A 19,279-nucleotide genomic window follows, 5' to 3' on the forward strand; every position below is an offset into this window, starting at 1 on the left:
TTCTCCATACATTTTATTGTTCTAAAAGAAAACTGTTTGAAGCAAAACCTGTCACAACATATTGTATTTATAGCACATGCAAAACTAAAACAACATGAGAACAAAAATACAAAAGATGGGAGAGAAGAATTAGAAACAAAGTGTTATATGGCCATCACACCACACATGAAGCAGTATATTACTATTTAAATGCAGATTCTGATTGTTTAAAGATTATTTTGCAAAACTAGGAAAACTACTAAAAATAGTTTTTAAGAATAATGTTTATAAGAATAATGACAAATTAATAGAAAACAGAAAATCAGTGGGCAAAATTTTAACAGGATATTTATATAGTCTCAGAATATCTGCACATAAGACATTTACAAATTACCAAGAGGAAAACAGTAACTTTACAGTGAAGAAACCTGGGAGACATCATCTTAACCAAGTGTCAAAGTTAACATCACCAGTAATAAGACATACTGACATTAGACGTCTCCTGGTACAATGAGAAAGGCACAAAATCACATCTGTGATATTCTTACCAAGAACGCATTTGTTCAGTCTATTATGAGAAAACACCAGACAGCTCCAAACTCAGGAATATGCTATGAAATACCTGATCAATACTCTCCAAAGGTGTCATGGTCATGGAACAAAGAACTAAGGAATTATCACAGATTAGAGAAGGCTACAAAAACACAAAAACTAAATGCACTGTGGATTCTAGCTTGAATCTTGAACCAAAATAAGTACACTAGTAAAATATCTAGTGATATTCAAATAAGGTCTATAGTTCAATTAATAATATTGTACCAACAGTAAAATAGTACTATTGTGATAGTATGGTACTAAAATTACCAATAGTACTGTACCAGTTGTACTAATTGTTACCACACCAACTATACTGTGCTGTGTTACCAACTATACTGTAAGATGTCAATGTGAACAGAAGTTGGATAAAGGATATCAAGAACCCTGAAGTATTCTGCAACTCTTCTATAATTTCTTAACATTTTAAAATATCCTCATGTTCTACACATACTGTTATCAATCATTATATGTTTTAAAAATATTCATCCTCTATGCATTAGATCAACCACTAAGAAAAAAAATAATAAATCACAAATTCAAGCCAGGTACTTATGAGAGTGCTATTAGACTTGCCATATCCCTAAAATACAGACCTCTGCCTATAGAGACTACTGACCTGACCTTTAGAAATATACCTCAATTTTGACATTCAGAAAAAGATAATAAACTTCCTGGTTTAAAAAAAAAAAGCCAACATGTTAGCAATAATGTGGTAATACATTAGGACTACTCAATTATCTTCAAAGATTTCTTCTACATAGCTGTTAGCCATAGATTAAAGGTATAGCATAATGATTTTCCAAGCTATATCCATGAATCAACATGTACACTTAGCCATAAAATACATCCTTGCACACTCTAGGTGAAAGTCATCCTAATTCTTTCAACAATATTACCATTCTCTTTAAGCCTGTACATGTATATGCACACTGTTTGGGTAAAGGGAAGAGGAACAATGTAGTAAAGGCACAATAACGGATACAAAGCTTCAGAGACAAGTGTCCTAAGAGAAGAGGCTTCTAGATAATAGTAAGGATCAGACCTCAAGTGAGCCTCAAAGGAAGGATAAGGGGTATGCCTGAGTGGCTCAGTCGGTTAAGTATTCAACTCTTGGTTTCAGCTCAAGTCACAATCTCATGGTTCATGAGTTTGAGACCCACATCATGTTCTGTGCTGACAGTGCAGAGCTTGCTTGGAATTCTCTCTCTCCCTCTTTCTGCCCCTCCCCTGCTCACTCTGTGTGCATCCCTCTCTTAAATAAATAAATAAATAAATAAATAAATAAATAAATAAATAAATACATTTCTTTTAAGAAAAAGGGAAGATAAAATCTGAATGATCAATAAGGAAAAGGAAAAGCATAAGCTTAGCAAAAGGAATGCTTAAGGCATGTTGGAGATTATAGGCTAATTTGGCTATATGAAGTCATACATGCTCTAGACTTATTATGGAAGCTCATCACAATGAATAGGGAGGGTTAAATGGGAGAGGGCTCTCAACATTAAGCTACAAAAGATCACCCAAATTCTGTGACAGAGGTATTCAAAGAACAACTCCACTGTTCAGTTTCCTGTAACTAAACTAGATACAGACAAAACATAGTTTACCTTAGAATACCTTGGTATCTGAAGAACTATGGAACTATGTTTTTAAGACATAGAGCAAGTATGTTTTGTACAGAAACCCATGCATAAGAGAGAAAGAAGTATTAGACAATTACACCAAAATTACCAAAACATCAAGCTAAACAAAATACAAACCAAACAAAAAAAATCCAAAAATGGATTAAAAGAAAATTAAGTTGCTGAAAGTAGGTCTTAAGCATTCTTATTGCAAAAAAATTTTTTTAATAAATTAATGAGAATGAAGAAAATGAGAAGCTACGGGGCTATAAAAGGAAATATAAATTTTTATGTGAACATATTATTTTAACTGCCTCTTCCTTAAATAGAGAAGTATAACTAAAATTTTTAAGAAGTTATATTATTGCTAAGTAGCAAAATTTTTAAAAACTGTCAGTATAAATATGAAAACAGGAATTCTAAGTGCCATATTTTTCTTTCCTAAGCACACACTGATTTATGTCAGCTGATCCTAGAAACCAGCAAGAGGAACTGCAAGTCATCACACTTACAGGTGTGCTAACCAAGGACACTGCTGCAATGATATTTTGTTTAAAACAATTCAAGTAACAGAAATAAATTAGTTAAGTACCATATAAGAAGGTAACTTGTGGAAAATATACCCATTTTTTAAAATCAAGCTAACCTGTAGGTTAGCAAGCTTTATAAAATATCAAGATCAGGGGCACCTGGGCAGCTCAGTCAAGTTAAGCATCTGACTTCGGCTCAGGTCATGATCTCACAGTTCATGGGTTCGAGCCCCGGGGCAGGCTCTGTGCTGACATCTTGGAGCCTGGAGCGTGCTTCAGCTTCTGTGACTCCCCCTCTATCTGCCCCTCCCCTACTTGCATTCTGTCTGTCTCTTTCTCTCTCTCAAAAGTAAATAAAAATTTTTTTAAAAAACCATCAAAATCAAAATGCATCCGACAGAACTGAACAATTTTAAAAACCATTTAAATTTTTATTTTCTTTTAAATGTTCAAGCCTTAATTAAGTAGCATATACTACTTCTTTCATAACTAGCATAAAGCTTTTAGCTTAGTTTCACAGCAGTGAGCTGACTCCTCATGATTTCAATTAGATTAACTGCATGTTCTAAAACATAAGTTAAACAAGTATACTAGAAATCAAAAAACAATAAATATTAGCCAGAGTTTCAAATTTCATTCAACAAAACATTCACACAACAAAATGTTCATTCACACAACAAAATGTGGGCACATTATTAATTAACCATAAATTAACACACCACTTTTTTACTAGGTCTTAAAGTCTCTAAACTTTTACCTAACATAGGTTTTACAAAAGAGATGTTTGGGTCATGCAAGGAAGTACCTCTAGAATGAGATTATATTTAAAACAAAAGTAGTACAACATGGAGCAAAATCTAATGAAAAGATAAGCAGAAAGTCAAGTTGCAGTCAGGGGTAAAAATGCAGACATCAAACAGTTATGTTTTGATAATGTGAACCACTGCTGAGGTTGGTAAACTGACAATTTCATGTTTGTAAAAATTTAAGTATTCTTCTAAAAGGTAGAATTCTTTCACATCCACTTAATCACACTTTAAATAGCAGTAGTCCTTCACTGTACTTAAGCTGTCTCCTGAGATGGAGAACTGATGAAAAACTTCAGACAGGTTGGGTCATGTGAAGAGCTTTCTTTATGTTAGCACAACCAGATTAGCACAACCAGAAATAAACAGAAGGAGAAAAGACAGAAAGGATTTGTTTTCAGACATATTACTTAAAAAGCTGCAACAGAAGACCATCTAAATGTTATTAGAGAGATAATTAAATCAGCCCAATCATATTCCTTGGTATCTGAGTTATCCTCCCTCTTTCTTCAAACTTTATATTTGCCAGGTAAGGAAGAGTACTAGCAATAAGTCTTTTAACAGCAAGTACTTGTCAAATATGCAAAAGATGGGGATGGAAAATAGACTTAAAAATTAAAGTGTGGGGGCACCTGAGTCGCTCAGTCGGTTTAGCATTCAACTTTGGCTCAGGTCATGATCTCATGGTTCGTGAGTTCAAGACCCACATCAGGCTCTGACAGCTTGGAGTCTCTAGCCTACTTCAGATTCTGTATCCCCCTCTTTCTCGGCCCTTCCCCTGCTCACACTCTGCCTCTCTCTCTCTCTCTCGCTCTCTCTCTCTCAAAAATAAATAAACATTTAAAAACTTTAAAAAAAAAATTAAAGTGTACTAGTAAGAAAAGCAGTCAAATAAGCATTTATTAAACAAATATCATGTGCCAAGACAAAATTAATAAGAAACACAATCCTGGGGCACCTGGTGGCTCTTGATTAAGTGTCCAAATTCAGCTCAGGTCATGATCTCATGGTTCTTAAGTTTGAGCTCCACATCAGGCTCTCTGCTGTCAGCGCAGAGCCTATTTCAGATCCTCTGTACCTTCTCTCTCTGCCCCTGCCCCCATCTCTGCCCATTCCCCACTCACATGCATGTGCTTTCCCTCTCTCTCTCTCAAAAATAAACATTAAAAACAAAATGCAAGCACTTTCTTCCAGAATCTTAGAATCTATTTGAAAAAAATGCATAAATATATTTAAAGTACCACTAGGTAACCAAAGCAAAAGTTCTTTCACTTGACAATATGAAATTAGTTGTGAATGCCAGAAAGGAAAATATAGCAGTAAAGAGGAGATAGATACACACACACTGCTATGGAAAATTTAATACCATGACTTTAAAGGCATGAACATTTTTATGGATTGACAGACAAGAGTTCAGAATCACAGTTTTACTTCTTATCAGATGCACAAGCATGTACAGTTTACTTTATTGGGCCTCAGTTTCTCATCTATAAAAAAAACCTAATACCTACCTATCCACCTTTTGGAACTGCTCTGAAGATTAAATGAAATAATGTAGGTAAACCACTTGACGTAATACCTAGCACAAAGTACACCCTCAATAAAAGGGCAGATGGTAGAGATGGAATGATAGTCAAATTACAAACTGAAAAAGTGAAAACTTCTGTAGAACAATGGGCTTATGGTCCCTCAAAAAGAAGGAAAACAAAGAAGGCTATAGCAGAGGAGAAATTAATATGAGATATTCCTTCACAATAACTTCTCTTTTGTCATAGCAAGGATCTGTGCAAGTATAAGCCAGTGTCTAATGGCCATTGATGAAGGGCAGCACTCAATGCTTGGCTGCTTTCTGATGACAACAGAGACTCATTATATCACTGGCTAAACTAGTTCATTCATAAAACTGCAGGTGTTCAAAACACTTGTATAAAGTAGAAAAGCAGTACACACTCAAGGAACTCTACAGCCACATCCTGAGTAGGGTAGCAAAAGAAATTTTCCTAAGGAATTTTAGGGTAATCATTAAGATACATTTCTTCAAAAGTGAAAATTGGTGTAATAGAAAGATCTCAAAGCACCTCAATGAATCTGAAAATGAGACAAATTATGTGGATGATAATTTTCCTTACGTTTGACTCTTCAGTGTTTACCACTACATACAAGCTTCTATTAATACAAATCTACCAATGAAGACTAGTAATTTAATAATGATCCAAAAATAAATAGGAAGATTTGTTTCATTTTTGCATTAATATGAAACATGTAAAGATAAATACAAGCACTCTGAATAGAGTCTTTCTTCAGCAAAACAGCTATGTCAGCACAGGCAGAAAACTAGAGCAGAACTATGGTGCAAAGTTCAAAAATCATTCCCTAAGAGCATAGAGTACTTAATATGTAGTATGGCCAGGTTTACTTTTACTTTTTTTTTTACTTTTACTTTTCATGTGGCACTGGGTTATCAAGTATATGTCAAATATCTTTCCCTAGATCTCCTTGAGCTTATTAGAAATTTTATTTTATTGAAGGAGTTTCATATATACAGACCTGTGAAACAACTGGCATAGCATCTTGTCCTGCCATTATCTACATTACAAAGTTGTTAAAAAGATTAAACAAAATGGTATGTATACAAGTATTCCAAACACTGATGAAGTTCTACTAAAATTTTTGCTTATATTACTATTCATATTTGATTTTTACAGAATCTTAATAGGAATTAGAACATAAATCAATTTTTCATAAACATTTCATGTATCAAGGGATCTTGAATGTAATTTAATCCAAACCCCTTATTATATGTAAAAAAAAGTTCAGAAAGAAGTAACTCAGCTTAGACCATACTCAATAAAAGAATGACAAGAGATTTGAAAAGCCAGCCTCCTGATTCAAGATGAATACAATGGGTTTTCACTATAGTTAACTGTCTCACATTTTGGTTACTCACAATTAACACAAACTATATAGATTTCTATTCTCCACTGGCACAAACTCTTCTGTACTGAAAACAAAAAATGAACACTGGGTCAAATCTGGAGCCTACATTAAAATTTATAGTGATTACATAGCATGCTTCCATGCAATCTTTGTAAGAGATTCTAATTCATTGGCAGTCATTCTTCCTTATGTGCTCATCTTTCTGGATATAAACTGAAAATACTCATCTGCAAGGAAGGAAATCAACCATAACAACGTTAATCTCTTAAATGTAAGTGAAAACAAGGTGAAAACTCAGTCTGAGGTAGATGGAGGCAGGCAGAGTAAAACTACAGTCTTCATTTCAAGTAAAACAGTAGCTCGAGATACTGCCCAACAGAATTAAAGTTCATGTGGGGTGCCTGGGTGGCTCAGTTGGTTAAATGTCTGACTTTGGCTCAGGTCATAATCTCGTGGTTTGTGGAATCGAGCCCCTTGTCGGATTCTGTGCTAACAGCTCAGAGCCTGGAGCCTGCTTCAGATTCTGTGTCTGCTCCTCTCTCTGCCCCTCCCATGCTCATGCTCTGTCTCTCAATAATAAATAAAGGTTAAAAAAAGAAGAATTAAACTTCATGTTATTTTGTTTTCAGAATTTTTGCATATATAACCTACAGTTACCCCAAAATAGAGTCAACTGGGGAGTACTCAGAAAAGGGTTTGGAAACACTAGTTTGTGAATAGCAATATAATGAAAATAATGTACAAGATCGGGATAAGTGACTAATAACTAAAATTCCTGGGACTCAGTGATATTTTCATACAGAATAGGTAATTTGTGCCTACATCTATAAAATAGCAAAAATACTTGCAATCATTATTTTTCAAGAAGATATTCCCATTTGAGTATAATATACATGTATAAGAAACCAGATGTCTTATCAAATTTTCAGTACACTTATCAAAGTCAGCTACCATATATTGTTACTTTATTTAAGATCCTACTCTATCTAGCATAAATCTGGATAAACTGTAAACACTCAGTACTGATGTAATGGGCTTTCTTAAAATCATCACAATCCCAAACTGTGGTACCTAACTCACATTTCTCTACCCTTCTCTAGCAAAATGGGCACAAAAACACGGGAGAAGTTGAACTGATATATACAGGAAATCTTAAATATAGATATGTCCAAGGTTTAAAACTCAAATTATGCAAACTGTTCCATAAGGCCCATAAAATATAGAGCAGTGATAATCATAATTTAGAAAGATAAAATACACTGCACAGGCAAAATACATAAAACACCATATAAAAAGTGCCATGATACCAATGAAAAGTTTGAACTAGTAGTAAGTTATTCAAAATATTCAAGTTTCATTTTTTAAAAGCATAAACCTTGTATAAAAATAGGACAATGAGAGAATGTATAGAATATAGTTACACAGCACAGCAAATTTTTACTGTGGATACAAGTGGATTATTTGCAGAGAAAAGCCAGTTAGGACATATATTTCAAAAGAAACCCAAAGATTAAGGTTGTGAGAGAGATCCTGATGCTTTTGTGTGGGCCCGAAAAAGTGTGAAATTACATTTCTGCAGAAATTTAACACCAGTGTTTTTAAGCCAAGTGCTATTACAATATTTTCCAAAATCAAATAACTGAGAAATAGTTGAAGAAGAGTACTCGTGCCACGCAATTATTTAACACTACCTAGGAAAATTGTCCTTTACAATATTCTAGATAGAATGGACTGAGAAAAAGGCAGAATCAATTAATGTTTTACCCTTCAAAGCTAAAGAACATGGACCAACAGAAAGGACATTAGGAAAGAGTTTACACTCATTTCCTGCCCCCTCCCCTTGACACCACAACTGGTAATTTTCAGATGAAAGACTTGTACTCCATCACTCTAAGCCCACAACCTCACTTAACTCCATCCCATACTCCTTTCATCAATACCACACAAGATTAGCTTGGGGGGCTTTTTAATCTCAAACAACAATTTATATCAACCTCTCCAAAAGACACCCTAAAAATACACAAACTAAATAATGCACGTGAGATTGCAAAAAAAAAAACTTCAAGACAAGAAACCTGCAGACATTATTCTGAATAAGTTCCTGACACTTTCCATCTCCATAGAGATCATGGACATGTCATCTATACAGTGCTCTGATAAAAATATAGCACAACAGGGGCGCCTGGGTGGCGCAGTCGGTTAAGCGTCCGACTTCAGCCAGGTCACGATCTCGCGGTCCGTGGGTTCGAGCCCCGCGTCGGGCTCTGGGCTGATGGCTCAGAGCCTGGAGCCTGTTTCCGATTCTGTGTCTCCCTCTCTCTCTGCCCCTCCCCCGTTCATGCTCTGTCTCTCTCTGTCCCAAAAATAAATTAAAAAACATTGAAAAAAAAATTTTTTTTTAAATTTTAGCACAACAGATTAGGAAGATACGGTGGCAGAGTAGGAGGACCCTAGGCTTGCCTCATCCCACAAATACAACTAGATAACTATCAAATCAACCAAAATGCACCAGAAATTTATCTGAAGACTGGCAGAACAAACTCCACAACTAAAGGAAGAAAAGAGGCCACCTCGAAGAAGGTACAAAATGCAGAGATGCAATTTGAGAGACAAACAGATCATGGCTGCTGTGGTGGGGAGAGCCCCAGTTGCAGACAAGGGTGAGAGAGCAGGATACAGGAGAACACATGGAAAAACGAATCCCCACAGCAATTGGCTTGGAAAGCGTCAGGGCCCAAATTTCAGGAGTTCTTGCAACCAGCAGGGGTTTAAGCCTAGAGTATTAAAGGTCAACATTCTTTGCTCTGAGAGAGCTCAAAGGACACTGTGGCTGCTCTTGAAGAGAAAGCAGGATAAACAGCCTATGGACATACAGCATGGAAACTGTTCTGAAGAGAACCTGAGGCAGTGGGGAGATTATTTGCTCATCTTGGAACATGTCCCAGAGAGGCAGCATTCACAGAGAGACCCTGCTGGAAACAATGGAACTGGCAGATACCACTTCCCCCCACCCACCCCTCAGCATAAGCACAGGGCCACCAGCAGGAACAAGCACAGTGCCGACACTTGCTACCTAAGTTGCTTAAACCAAGCCCCACCTCCCCATATTTCAGAAGAACCACCTTCCCAATCACAATTGCCTCAGTCCCAGTGGGGTGGCCTCTCCCCAAGAAGACCCACCCAAAACCCCCGCCAACACCATGACGCCCACCCAGGAGTTTTGCAAGGCCTTTCTTCCAGTGGTGGCAACTACAGGTCTCATTTCATAAGCAGACCAGAACATACCTAGTTAAAACATGCCATATTCAGGGGCACCCAGGTGGCTCAGTCAATTAAGCATCTGACTTCAGCTCAGGTCATGATCTCATGGTTCGTGAGTTCAAGCCCCATGTCGGGCTCTGTACTGACAGCTCAGAGCCTGGAGCCTGCTTCAGATTCTGTGTCTCCCCTCTCTCTGCCCCTTCCCCGCTTGTGCTCTGTCTCTCAAAAATAAATAAATGTTAAAAAAAAAAAAATGCCACCTTCAGGCCAAGGACCAAACACTGCCCAACCCAGGCAAAGAGAGCCTCTGCAGACAACTGGCCTGAAGGATAAAGTGGTCAGGACAAAACAACAGAGCACATGCAGCACTCATGGGGACATTTCTGGAAGCGCCAGGCCCTAGGCAAATAGGATACACTACACTGCAGGGCACTAGAGGACTTCTTCATAAAACCATTACCCTCAAGAAAAGGAAATGTTGATGACTTTCCTAACACAGAAAAAAGGGAATAGAGACTTAGGAAAAATAAGAAGACAGGAATTTGTCCCAAATGAAAGAATAGAATCAGACCACAGCTGCAGATCTAAGTGAAACAGATATAAGTAACATGGTTGATGGAGAATTTAAAGCTACTTACTGAAATTGAGAAAAAAGTGGTAGACATCAGTGAGACAATTAACCCAGATAAGGTATAACATAGCAGAGATAAAGAGCTAAATAATCAAAATGAAAAATACACTTGATGTAATGAACAACAGGATGAAAGAAGCAGAGAAATGAATTACTGACCTAGAAGACAGAATAATGTATAGTTATCTAGCTGAACAAAAGAGGAAACAGAATTATGCAATACTGGAATAGACTTAAGAAACTCAGTGACTCCATCAAACATAATGATGTTCATTTTATAGGAGCCTAGAAAGAAGAGAGAAAAGGGGGGGAAGAGAATTTATTTGATGAAATAGCTAAAAACTTCCCTAATCTGGGGAAGGAAACAGACATCCAGATCCAGGAGGCATGGAGAACCCCCATCAAAATCAAAAAAAGAAGACCCACAAGACATACTGTAATTAAAATGACAAAATACACCAATAAAGAAAATACTAAAAGCAGTCAGATAAAAAAAGGTACATACAAAAGAAACCGCATAAAGCTATCAGCAGATTTCTCAGCAGAACCTTCCAAGCCAGAAAGGAGTGGCATGATATATTCAGAGTGCTTAAGGGGAAAAACCTGCAGCCAAGAATACTCTGTACAGCAAGGCTATCATTCACAATAGAAAGAGAGATAAATAATTTCCCAAACAATAACTAAAGGAGTTTATGATCACTAAACCAGCCCTGCAAGAAATATCAAAAGGGACTCGAGTGGAAAGGAAAGAGAAAAAAAAAAAAAAAAAACAGTATAAAGGTAGGAAACACGAAAGTAGTCAAAGTGAGTATTCTTGTAAAAAAAAAAAAATCAGTCAAGGAACTTACAATATAAAAGTACATAGCATATGATACCATATACCTAAAATAGGGGGAGGAAAGGAGTAAAGAATGGGTTCAAACTTAAACAACCATGAATTTAATATGGACTGCTATATGCAGAAGATGTTATATACAAACCTAATGGTAACAACAAATCAAAAACTACTAATACACATACAAAGAATAAAAACAAAGAAATCCAAATGTATGACTAAAGAAAACAAGGAACCCATGAAAGAAAGACAAGAAAGGATCAGGGAAAATTTTCAGAAACAACCACAATACAAGCGATAAAAAGGCAATAAATACATTTCTATCAATACCTACTTTGAATATAAATGGACTAAATGCTCCAATCAAAAGACATGAGGTGACAGAATGGATTAAACAAACAAACAATGGCCCATGTGTAGGTTGCCTACAAGACTCATTTTAGACCTAGAGACACCTGCAGACAAAAGTGAGAGGATGAAGATGCCAAAAGAAAGCCAGAGTAGCAATACTTATAGCAGACAAAATAAACTAAAACAAAGTCTGGGGGCACCTGGGTGGCTCAGTAGGTTAAGCATATAACTCTTGATTTCAGCTCAGGTCATGATCTCACAGTTTATGAGACCAGGCCCCATGTCAGGCTCTGTGCTGACAGTGCAGAGCCTGCATGGGATTCTCTTTCTCCCTCTGTCTCTGCCCCTCCCCCATTCATGCTGTTTCTGTCTCTCTCAAACTAAATAAATAAACTTTAAAAAGTCTGGTTAAAAATAAAAAATGAAAGTAATAAGCATAAATAAGTAAAGTTTAAAAACAAAACAAAGTCTATAAAAAGACAAAGAAGGACAATATATAATAAGAAAGGGGACAATCCAACAAGATATTATAATTGTAAATATTTATGTACCCAACATGAAAGCACCCAAATACATAAAACAGTTAATAACAAACATAATTGATTAATAATAACAATAATAATAGTAGTAGGGGACATTAATATCCCACCGACATCAAATAGGTCATTTAAACAGAAAATCAACAAAGAAACAACGGCTTTGAATGAACCACTGGGCCAGATGGACTTAACAGATATATTCAGAACATTCAACCCTAAAAACAAATACACATTCTTTTCAAGTACACAAGGAACATTCTCCAAAATACATCACATATTAGGCCGCAAAACAGGCCTCATCAAACTTACAAAGAGTGAAGTCATACCATGCATCTTTTCTGACCACAAAGCTATGAAACTAGAAACCAACCACAAGAAAAAAATCTGGAAAGAGCAGAAATACAGAGAGGTTACATAACATGCTACTTAATAGTGAGTGGGTCAACAAATAAAAGAAGAAATTAAAAAGTACATGGAAACAAATGAAAACACAATTCAAAACCTTGGGAGGCAGCAAATGTGGTTCTAAGAGAGAAGTTTATAACAATACAGGCTTACCTCAAGAACCAAGAAAAATCTCAAATAAATAACCTAATGATGCACCTAAAGAAGCCAGAAAAAGAACAAAACCTAAAACGAGCAAAAGGCAGGAAATAATAAAGATTAGAGCGGAAATAAATGATGTAGAAACTTAAAAAATAATAAATCAATGAAACTAGGAGTTGGTTCCTTGAAAAAAAAAAATCAATAAAATTGACAGACCTCTAGCCAGATTTAACAAGAAAAAAAAGGAAAGGACCCAAATAAATAAAATCACAAATAAGAGAGGACAAATAACAATAGATATCACAGAAATACAATCATAAGAGAACATTATGAAAAACAATATACCAACAAATTGGACAACCTAGAAGAAATGAATAAACAGAAACAAAATGGAAACAAAAATACATAGAAATTTGAACAGACTAATTACCAGCAAAAACACTGAATCAGAAATCAAAAAACTCCCAACAGGGCTGCCTGGGTAGCTCAATTAGCGTAGCATCCAACTCTTAATTTTGGCTCATGTCATGATCTAGGTTGCTGGATCAAGCCCCACATCAAGCTCTACACTGAGCATGGAGCCTGCTTAAGATTCTTTCTCTCCCTTTGCCCCTCTCTCCCCTGCTCTCGCATGCGTGCTCTCTCTCTCCCTCTCTCTCTAGAATAAAAAAATAAATAAAAATATTTAAAAAAAATTTTAAACTCCCAACAAACAAAGGTTAAGACCAAATGGCTTCACAGGCAAATTCTACCAAACATTTAAAGAAGAATTAATACCTATTCTTCGCAAACTATTCCAAAAGATAGAAAAGGAAGGAAAACTTCATTCATTCTATGAGGCCAGTATTACTGATACCAAAACCAAAGACACCACAAGAAAAGAGACCTAGAGGCCATTATCTCTGAAAAACACAGATGCAGAAATCCTCAACAAAATATTAGCAAATAGAATCCTACAATACATTAAAAATATCATTCACCATAATCAAGTGGGATTTACTCCTGGGATGCAAGGATGGTTCAATGGCTAAACAATCAATGTGATACATCGTGTTAGTAAGAGAAAAAATAAAAACTATGATCATCTCAATAGATGCAGAAAAAGCATTTGACAAAGTACAACATCCATTCATGATAAAAACCCTTAACAAAGTAGGTTTAGAGGGAACATACATCAACATAATAAAGGCCATATATGACAAACCCACAGTTAACATCATCCTTAATGGAGAAAAACTGAGAGCCTTTCCCTTCAGGTCAGGAGCAACACAAGGATGTCCATTCTCACCACTTTCATTCAATATAGTACTGGAAGTCCTAGCCACAGCAATCTCACAACAAAAAGAAATAAAAGGTATTCAAATAGGTAAGGAAGAAGTAAAACTCTCATTATTTGCAGATGACACGAAAACCCTCAAGACTCCACCAAAAAAAAACCGCTAGAACTGATACACTCATTCAGTGAAGTCACCGGGATACAAAATCAATCTACAGAAATCTATTGCAATTCCATACAACAATAATGAAGCAGCAGAAAGAGAAATTAAGAAAACAATCCCACTTACAACTGCACCAAAAATAATAAGATAACTAGGAATAAACCTAACCAAAGAGGTAAAAGACCTGTACTCTGAAAACTATAAAACACTGATGAAAGAAACTGAAGATGACATAAACAAAGGGAAAGGCATTCCATGCTCACGGGCTAGAAGAACTAATACTGTTAAAATGTCTACACCCAAAGCAATCTACATATTTAGTGCAATCCTTATCAAAATACGACAAGCACTTTTCACAGAACTGAAACAAACAATCCTAAAATTAATATGGAACCACAAAATACCCCAAATAGAGCAATTCTGAAAACAAAAGGCAAGCTGCATCCCAGTTCCAGACTTCAACTTATATTACAAAGCTATAGTAATCAAAACAGTATGGTACTGGCACAAAAATAGAAACGTAGATCAATGGAACAGAATAAAAGTCCAGAAATAAACCCACAATTATATGGTCAATTAATTTTTGACAAAGCAGAAGAGAATATCCAATGGGAAAAAGTCTCTTCAACAAATTATGTTGAGAAAACTGGACAGCTACATGCAAAAAGCATAAAACTGGACCACCTTCTTTCACCATACACAAAAATAAATTCAAAATGGATTAAAGCCCTAAATGTAAGACCTGAAACTATAAAAATCATAGAAGAGAGTACAAGCAATAATCTCTCTGACATCAGCCAGACCGATTTTTTTCTAGACAGATTCCTTGAGGCAAAGGGAAACAAAAGCAAAATTAAACTACTGGGCCTTCATCAAAATAAAAAGCCTCTACACAGCAAAGGAAACAATTGATAAAACTAAAGGCAACCTATGGAATGGGAGAATATATTTGCCAATGACATATCTGATAAGAGTTAGTATCCATAATACATAAAAAATTGATACAATTCCATGCCCAAGAAACAAATAATCCAATCTAAAAATGGGCAGAAAACATGAACAAACATTTCTCCAGAGAAGACATCCAGATGGTCAACAGACACATGAAAAGATGCACAACATCACTCAATTCAGGGAAATGCAAATCAAAACTACAACCAGATATTACCTCATGCCTGTAATAATGGCTAAAATTAACAAAACAGGAAACAACAGGTGTTGGCAAGGATGCCAAGAAAGGGAACCCTCTTGCATTGATGGTAGGAATGCAAACTGGTACAGCCACTCTGGAAAACAGCATGGAGATTTCTCAACAAGTTAAAAGTAGAGGGGCACCTGGGTGGCTCAGTCGTTGAGTGTCAGATTTCGGCTCAGGTCTTGATCTTGCTTGCGGCTTGTGAGTTTAAGCCCCACATGGGGCTCTTTGCTGACAGCTCAGAGCCTGGTGCTTGCTTTGGATTCTGAGTCTCTCTCTCTCTCTTTCTCTCTCTCTCCCTCTCTGCCCCTCCCCCACTCAAGCTTGCTCTCTCTTTCAAAATAAATAAACATTAAAAAAATTTTTAAGTTAAAAATAGAACTACCCTATAATCAATCTAGCAATGGCACAACTGTTTAACCAAAGGATACAAAAACACTAATTCAAAGGGATATATACACTCCAATATTTACAGCAGCATTACTTACAATAGCCAAATTATGGAAGCAGCCTAACTGTCCATTGACTGATGAATGGATAAAGCAGACATGGTATATATATATATACAATGAAATATTATTCAGCCATAAAAAAGAATAAAATCTTACCATTTGCAATGACATGGATGGAGCTACAGAGTATAATGCCAAGAGTAATAAGTCAGTCAGAAAAAAACAAATACCATATGATTTCACTCATATGTGGAATTTAAGAAACAAAACAAATAAGCAAAGCGGGGGGAAAAAGACACACACCAAGAAACAGATTCTTAATCATAGAGAACAAACTAATAAGGGTCATCAGAAGGGAGGTGAGCAGGGAGGAAGTGTGAAATATGTGATGGAGATTAAGGAGTGCATGTGTCATGATGAGCAGAGGGTGATTAACAGAAAAACTTAAAAGAAAAAAAGAAGGTAAGAATAAAAATACGTTTAAAAGAAGATTGTATCATTGTAAAAGCATGGATTTCAAGTCAGACCATAATTTCAAGCATTTGTAAACTTTGACAAGTACCAAAGGTGTTCTTTGAACATTTTTCTTATATGAAAAATAATGAAGCTCTGGTTTAATGAAATAGACAATCTCAAAAATGTACATATTAATGCAACCATCCTGGAAGGCAATTGACTATAAATATCCAAAAACTTAAATATATATATAATTTGACCCAGAAATTCACTTATGATTTGAATTTATTCAATATCTTCTAGGAAACTAATAGGTTACACACACCACGATGTTCAACAATATTCTCTACAGTAATGTGTATATTAGCAAAACACTGCAAAAATCCTAAATGTCTAACAGCATAGGACTGATTGGTAAAATTATGCTACAACCATCCCTTGAAATACCATACAAACATTAGAAGAACATTAAAAAGAATAAGCAGTCACATTTATTTAGATAAAGACATTCGTGATACGCTGTTGTGAAAAATGCAGATTACAAAACAGGAGGACTAGAACTAACTCATCTGTATTTAGAAAAATTTAATCACACAATTAAAAGAAAACACCTTTGCATAATATACTAGAAAATGTTAAACAATTAGTTGTACAAGCTGAAAATAAAGATTTTTCATATTTTGAGTATAAAAATTAAAAGTAGTAAATCTTCACAAAACACATAGATAATTAATGGTTGATTATATAAATGCATGCATGGACTTGAACACAGCTGGATATCTAATCTCAGCTCTCTAAACCCACATCTCAAGTTTTTACCTCTGAAAATTAACACTTCTTCAAAATTGTAATTTGGACTTTTTTTAGGATTTCAAAGGCACTGAGGGACACCTGTGTCATCCCAACACAACCAGTATTATTCCAATACTGTTAAACAATTCATGTTTATGAGGCACTTGGGTGGTTCAATTGGTTAAGCATCTGACTTCGGCTCAGGTCATAATCTCACAGTTGATGGGTTCAAGTCCCACATCAGGCTCTGTGCTGACAGCTCAGAGCCTGGAGCCTGCTTTGGATTCTGGGTCTCCCTCTCTCTTTGCCCCTCCCCCACTCATGCTCTGTCTCGGTCTCTCAAAAATCAACGTTAAAAAAAATTTTTTTTAAACAACTCATGTATAGTTTGCTTCGCAATTGTAAATAAATTACAATTCTGTAGTGCTGTGTCCGGACTTGATTTATGAGTTACTGCCTCCCACCATTCAAAACATTAAACCACTTCTATAATAAACTGTCTGAAGTTCACTAAAAAAAAATGTTTTAACCACACAAAAATGTCACTTCTTTAATAGCTTTAGAAAGGGGTGATCAATAGTGAGAGCTCCAGGAAGTGAGGAGGAAACATCAAATAGAATTATTCTGACATTTAGACATGTCTGACTTTTCTCTCCTACCAAGCATCTCAATCAAAATATTTCAGGGGAAGAGGAACCTTAATACACAGTGAGAAGAGAACAACTTTAAGAACCATATAATTATCTAAGAATTCATAATAATTTAGTAATTTAATACTGAACTAAATATGAACTTCATATTAAAGATAAGACATTTAGATTTTGTGCACTGAGATTAAAATTATTAATGGCTATGGTATGCTGAATCATCTATAAGGAATGTTAAGGACACTGAAAAATTAATAAAATTTGATTACTGGTCAGGGAAAGAAAAAATTCTTGAAATAATTCTGAGGAAACAAATACTGTATGATCTCACTTTTATGTGGAATCTAAAAGAAAATGGAATTCACAGAAACAGATTAGATTGGTGGTTATCAGGGGTAGGGCAGAATGAAGGTGGTCAAAAAATACAAATTTCCAGGTATAAAATGAATAAATGGGGATCTAATGTACAGCAAGGCAATTAGAGTTAACAAAACTACACTGTATACTTCAAAATTGCTAAAAGAGTAAATCTTAAAAGTTTTTATCACACACAGAAAAGTAACTGTGAGATGACAGATATGTTAACTAACCTTATTGTGTTGATCATGTCACAATATACATGTATATCAAATCATCAGGTTATACACCTTAAATTTATATGCTATATGCCAATTATATCTCAACAAAGCTGCAAAAAAGAAAAAAAAGAAGTACTTACCACTAAGTCCCAATTATTTTGTTCAAGCAATGTAATAGCTTCATCAATGTTTTCAATGCCAGTACATGCCTGGAAACAAAGTAAGAATTTTAGATATGAGTTTGCGAATGGGGAGGTTAATCTTAAAAAGGTAAAGAGCATAATGTGTAATTTAAGTTTGAAAAGGTATGTGAATAAAGCCAAGACACTAAATCCCTAACACATCTTAGCATTTTACAAATATGGTTTGAAAATTAATTACAAAGTAAATTTACACTGCACTGAAATAAAAGACAATGAAGCAGTAACAGAAAGCTATGTTTAAATCTTGAGCTTTAGAGCCTAGAATAATCTCTAGATTTCTAACTGCCCAGAGCTTTTATTAAAACATTTCTGATGACAACCATGTAAAAAGAACTTCAACCCATACCTATACAAAATGTAACTCAAAATAAATAACAGATTTAAAGTAAAACCTAAAACTATTAAAACTTCTAGATCTGTGCTTTCTGATATCGTAGCCACTAGACATACATGGATAGGGAGTCCCTGAAATGTGCCTCAACTGAGTTAAGATATGCTGTGTGAAATACATGTGAGGGTGGGAGTTAGAACAAAAATTAAAACATAAATTCTTTATTTTTAAGGGGCACCTGGGTGGCTCAGTCAGTTAAGGGCCCAACTTTGGCTCAGGCTGTAATTTCACAGTTCGTGAGTTCAAGGCCCACTAGGCCCACATCAGGTTCTACACTGACAGTGCAGAGCCTACTTGGGATTCTCTCTCTCCCTCTCTATTCCTCCCCAACTGCGCACACAGGCCCTCACTCTCTCTCTAAAAAATAAAGAAGCTTTTAAAAAAATTATTAAAAGAATTAATAATAATTTTTCAGAGCGCTTGGCTGGCTCAGTTGATAAAGCATGCAACTCTTCATCTCAGGGTTGTAAGTTCGAGCCCCACAGTGGGTGT

The 19,279-nt window shown here is 35.6% G+C and overlaps 1 protein-coding gene across 3 annotated transcripts in view; it reads right to left on the reverse strand.

Annotated features, from left to right (window-relative positions):
- Positions 1-19,279, reverse strand: part of FAF1 (Fas associated factor 1) — a 508,536-nt gene that overhangs the window by 417,693 nt on the left and 71,564 nt on the right. For all 3 annotated transcript variants that reach the window (XM_027059229.2, XM_015070778.3, XM_015070768.3), the window contains exon 2: positions 18,334-18,402. Coding sequence is in view for 1 of the 3 variants with exons in the window: in XM_015070768.3 (XP_014926254.1) it covers positions 18,334-18,402 (69 nt within the window). In the remaining 2 variants the exon portion in view is untranslated. The remainder of the gene's footprint in view (positions 1-18,333; positions 18,403-19,279) is intronic.

This window comes from Acinonyx jubatus, chromosome C1 (genome assembly GCF_027475565.1).
Source record: "Acinonyx jubatus isolate Ajub_Pintada_27869175 chromosome C1, VMU_Ajub_asm_v1.0, whole genome shotgun sequence".
NCBI classification, from domain to species: domain Eukaryota; kingdom Metazoa; phylum Chordata; class Mammalia; order Carnivora; family Felidae; genus Acinonyx; species Acinonyx jubatus.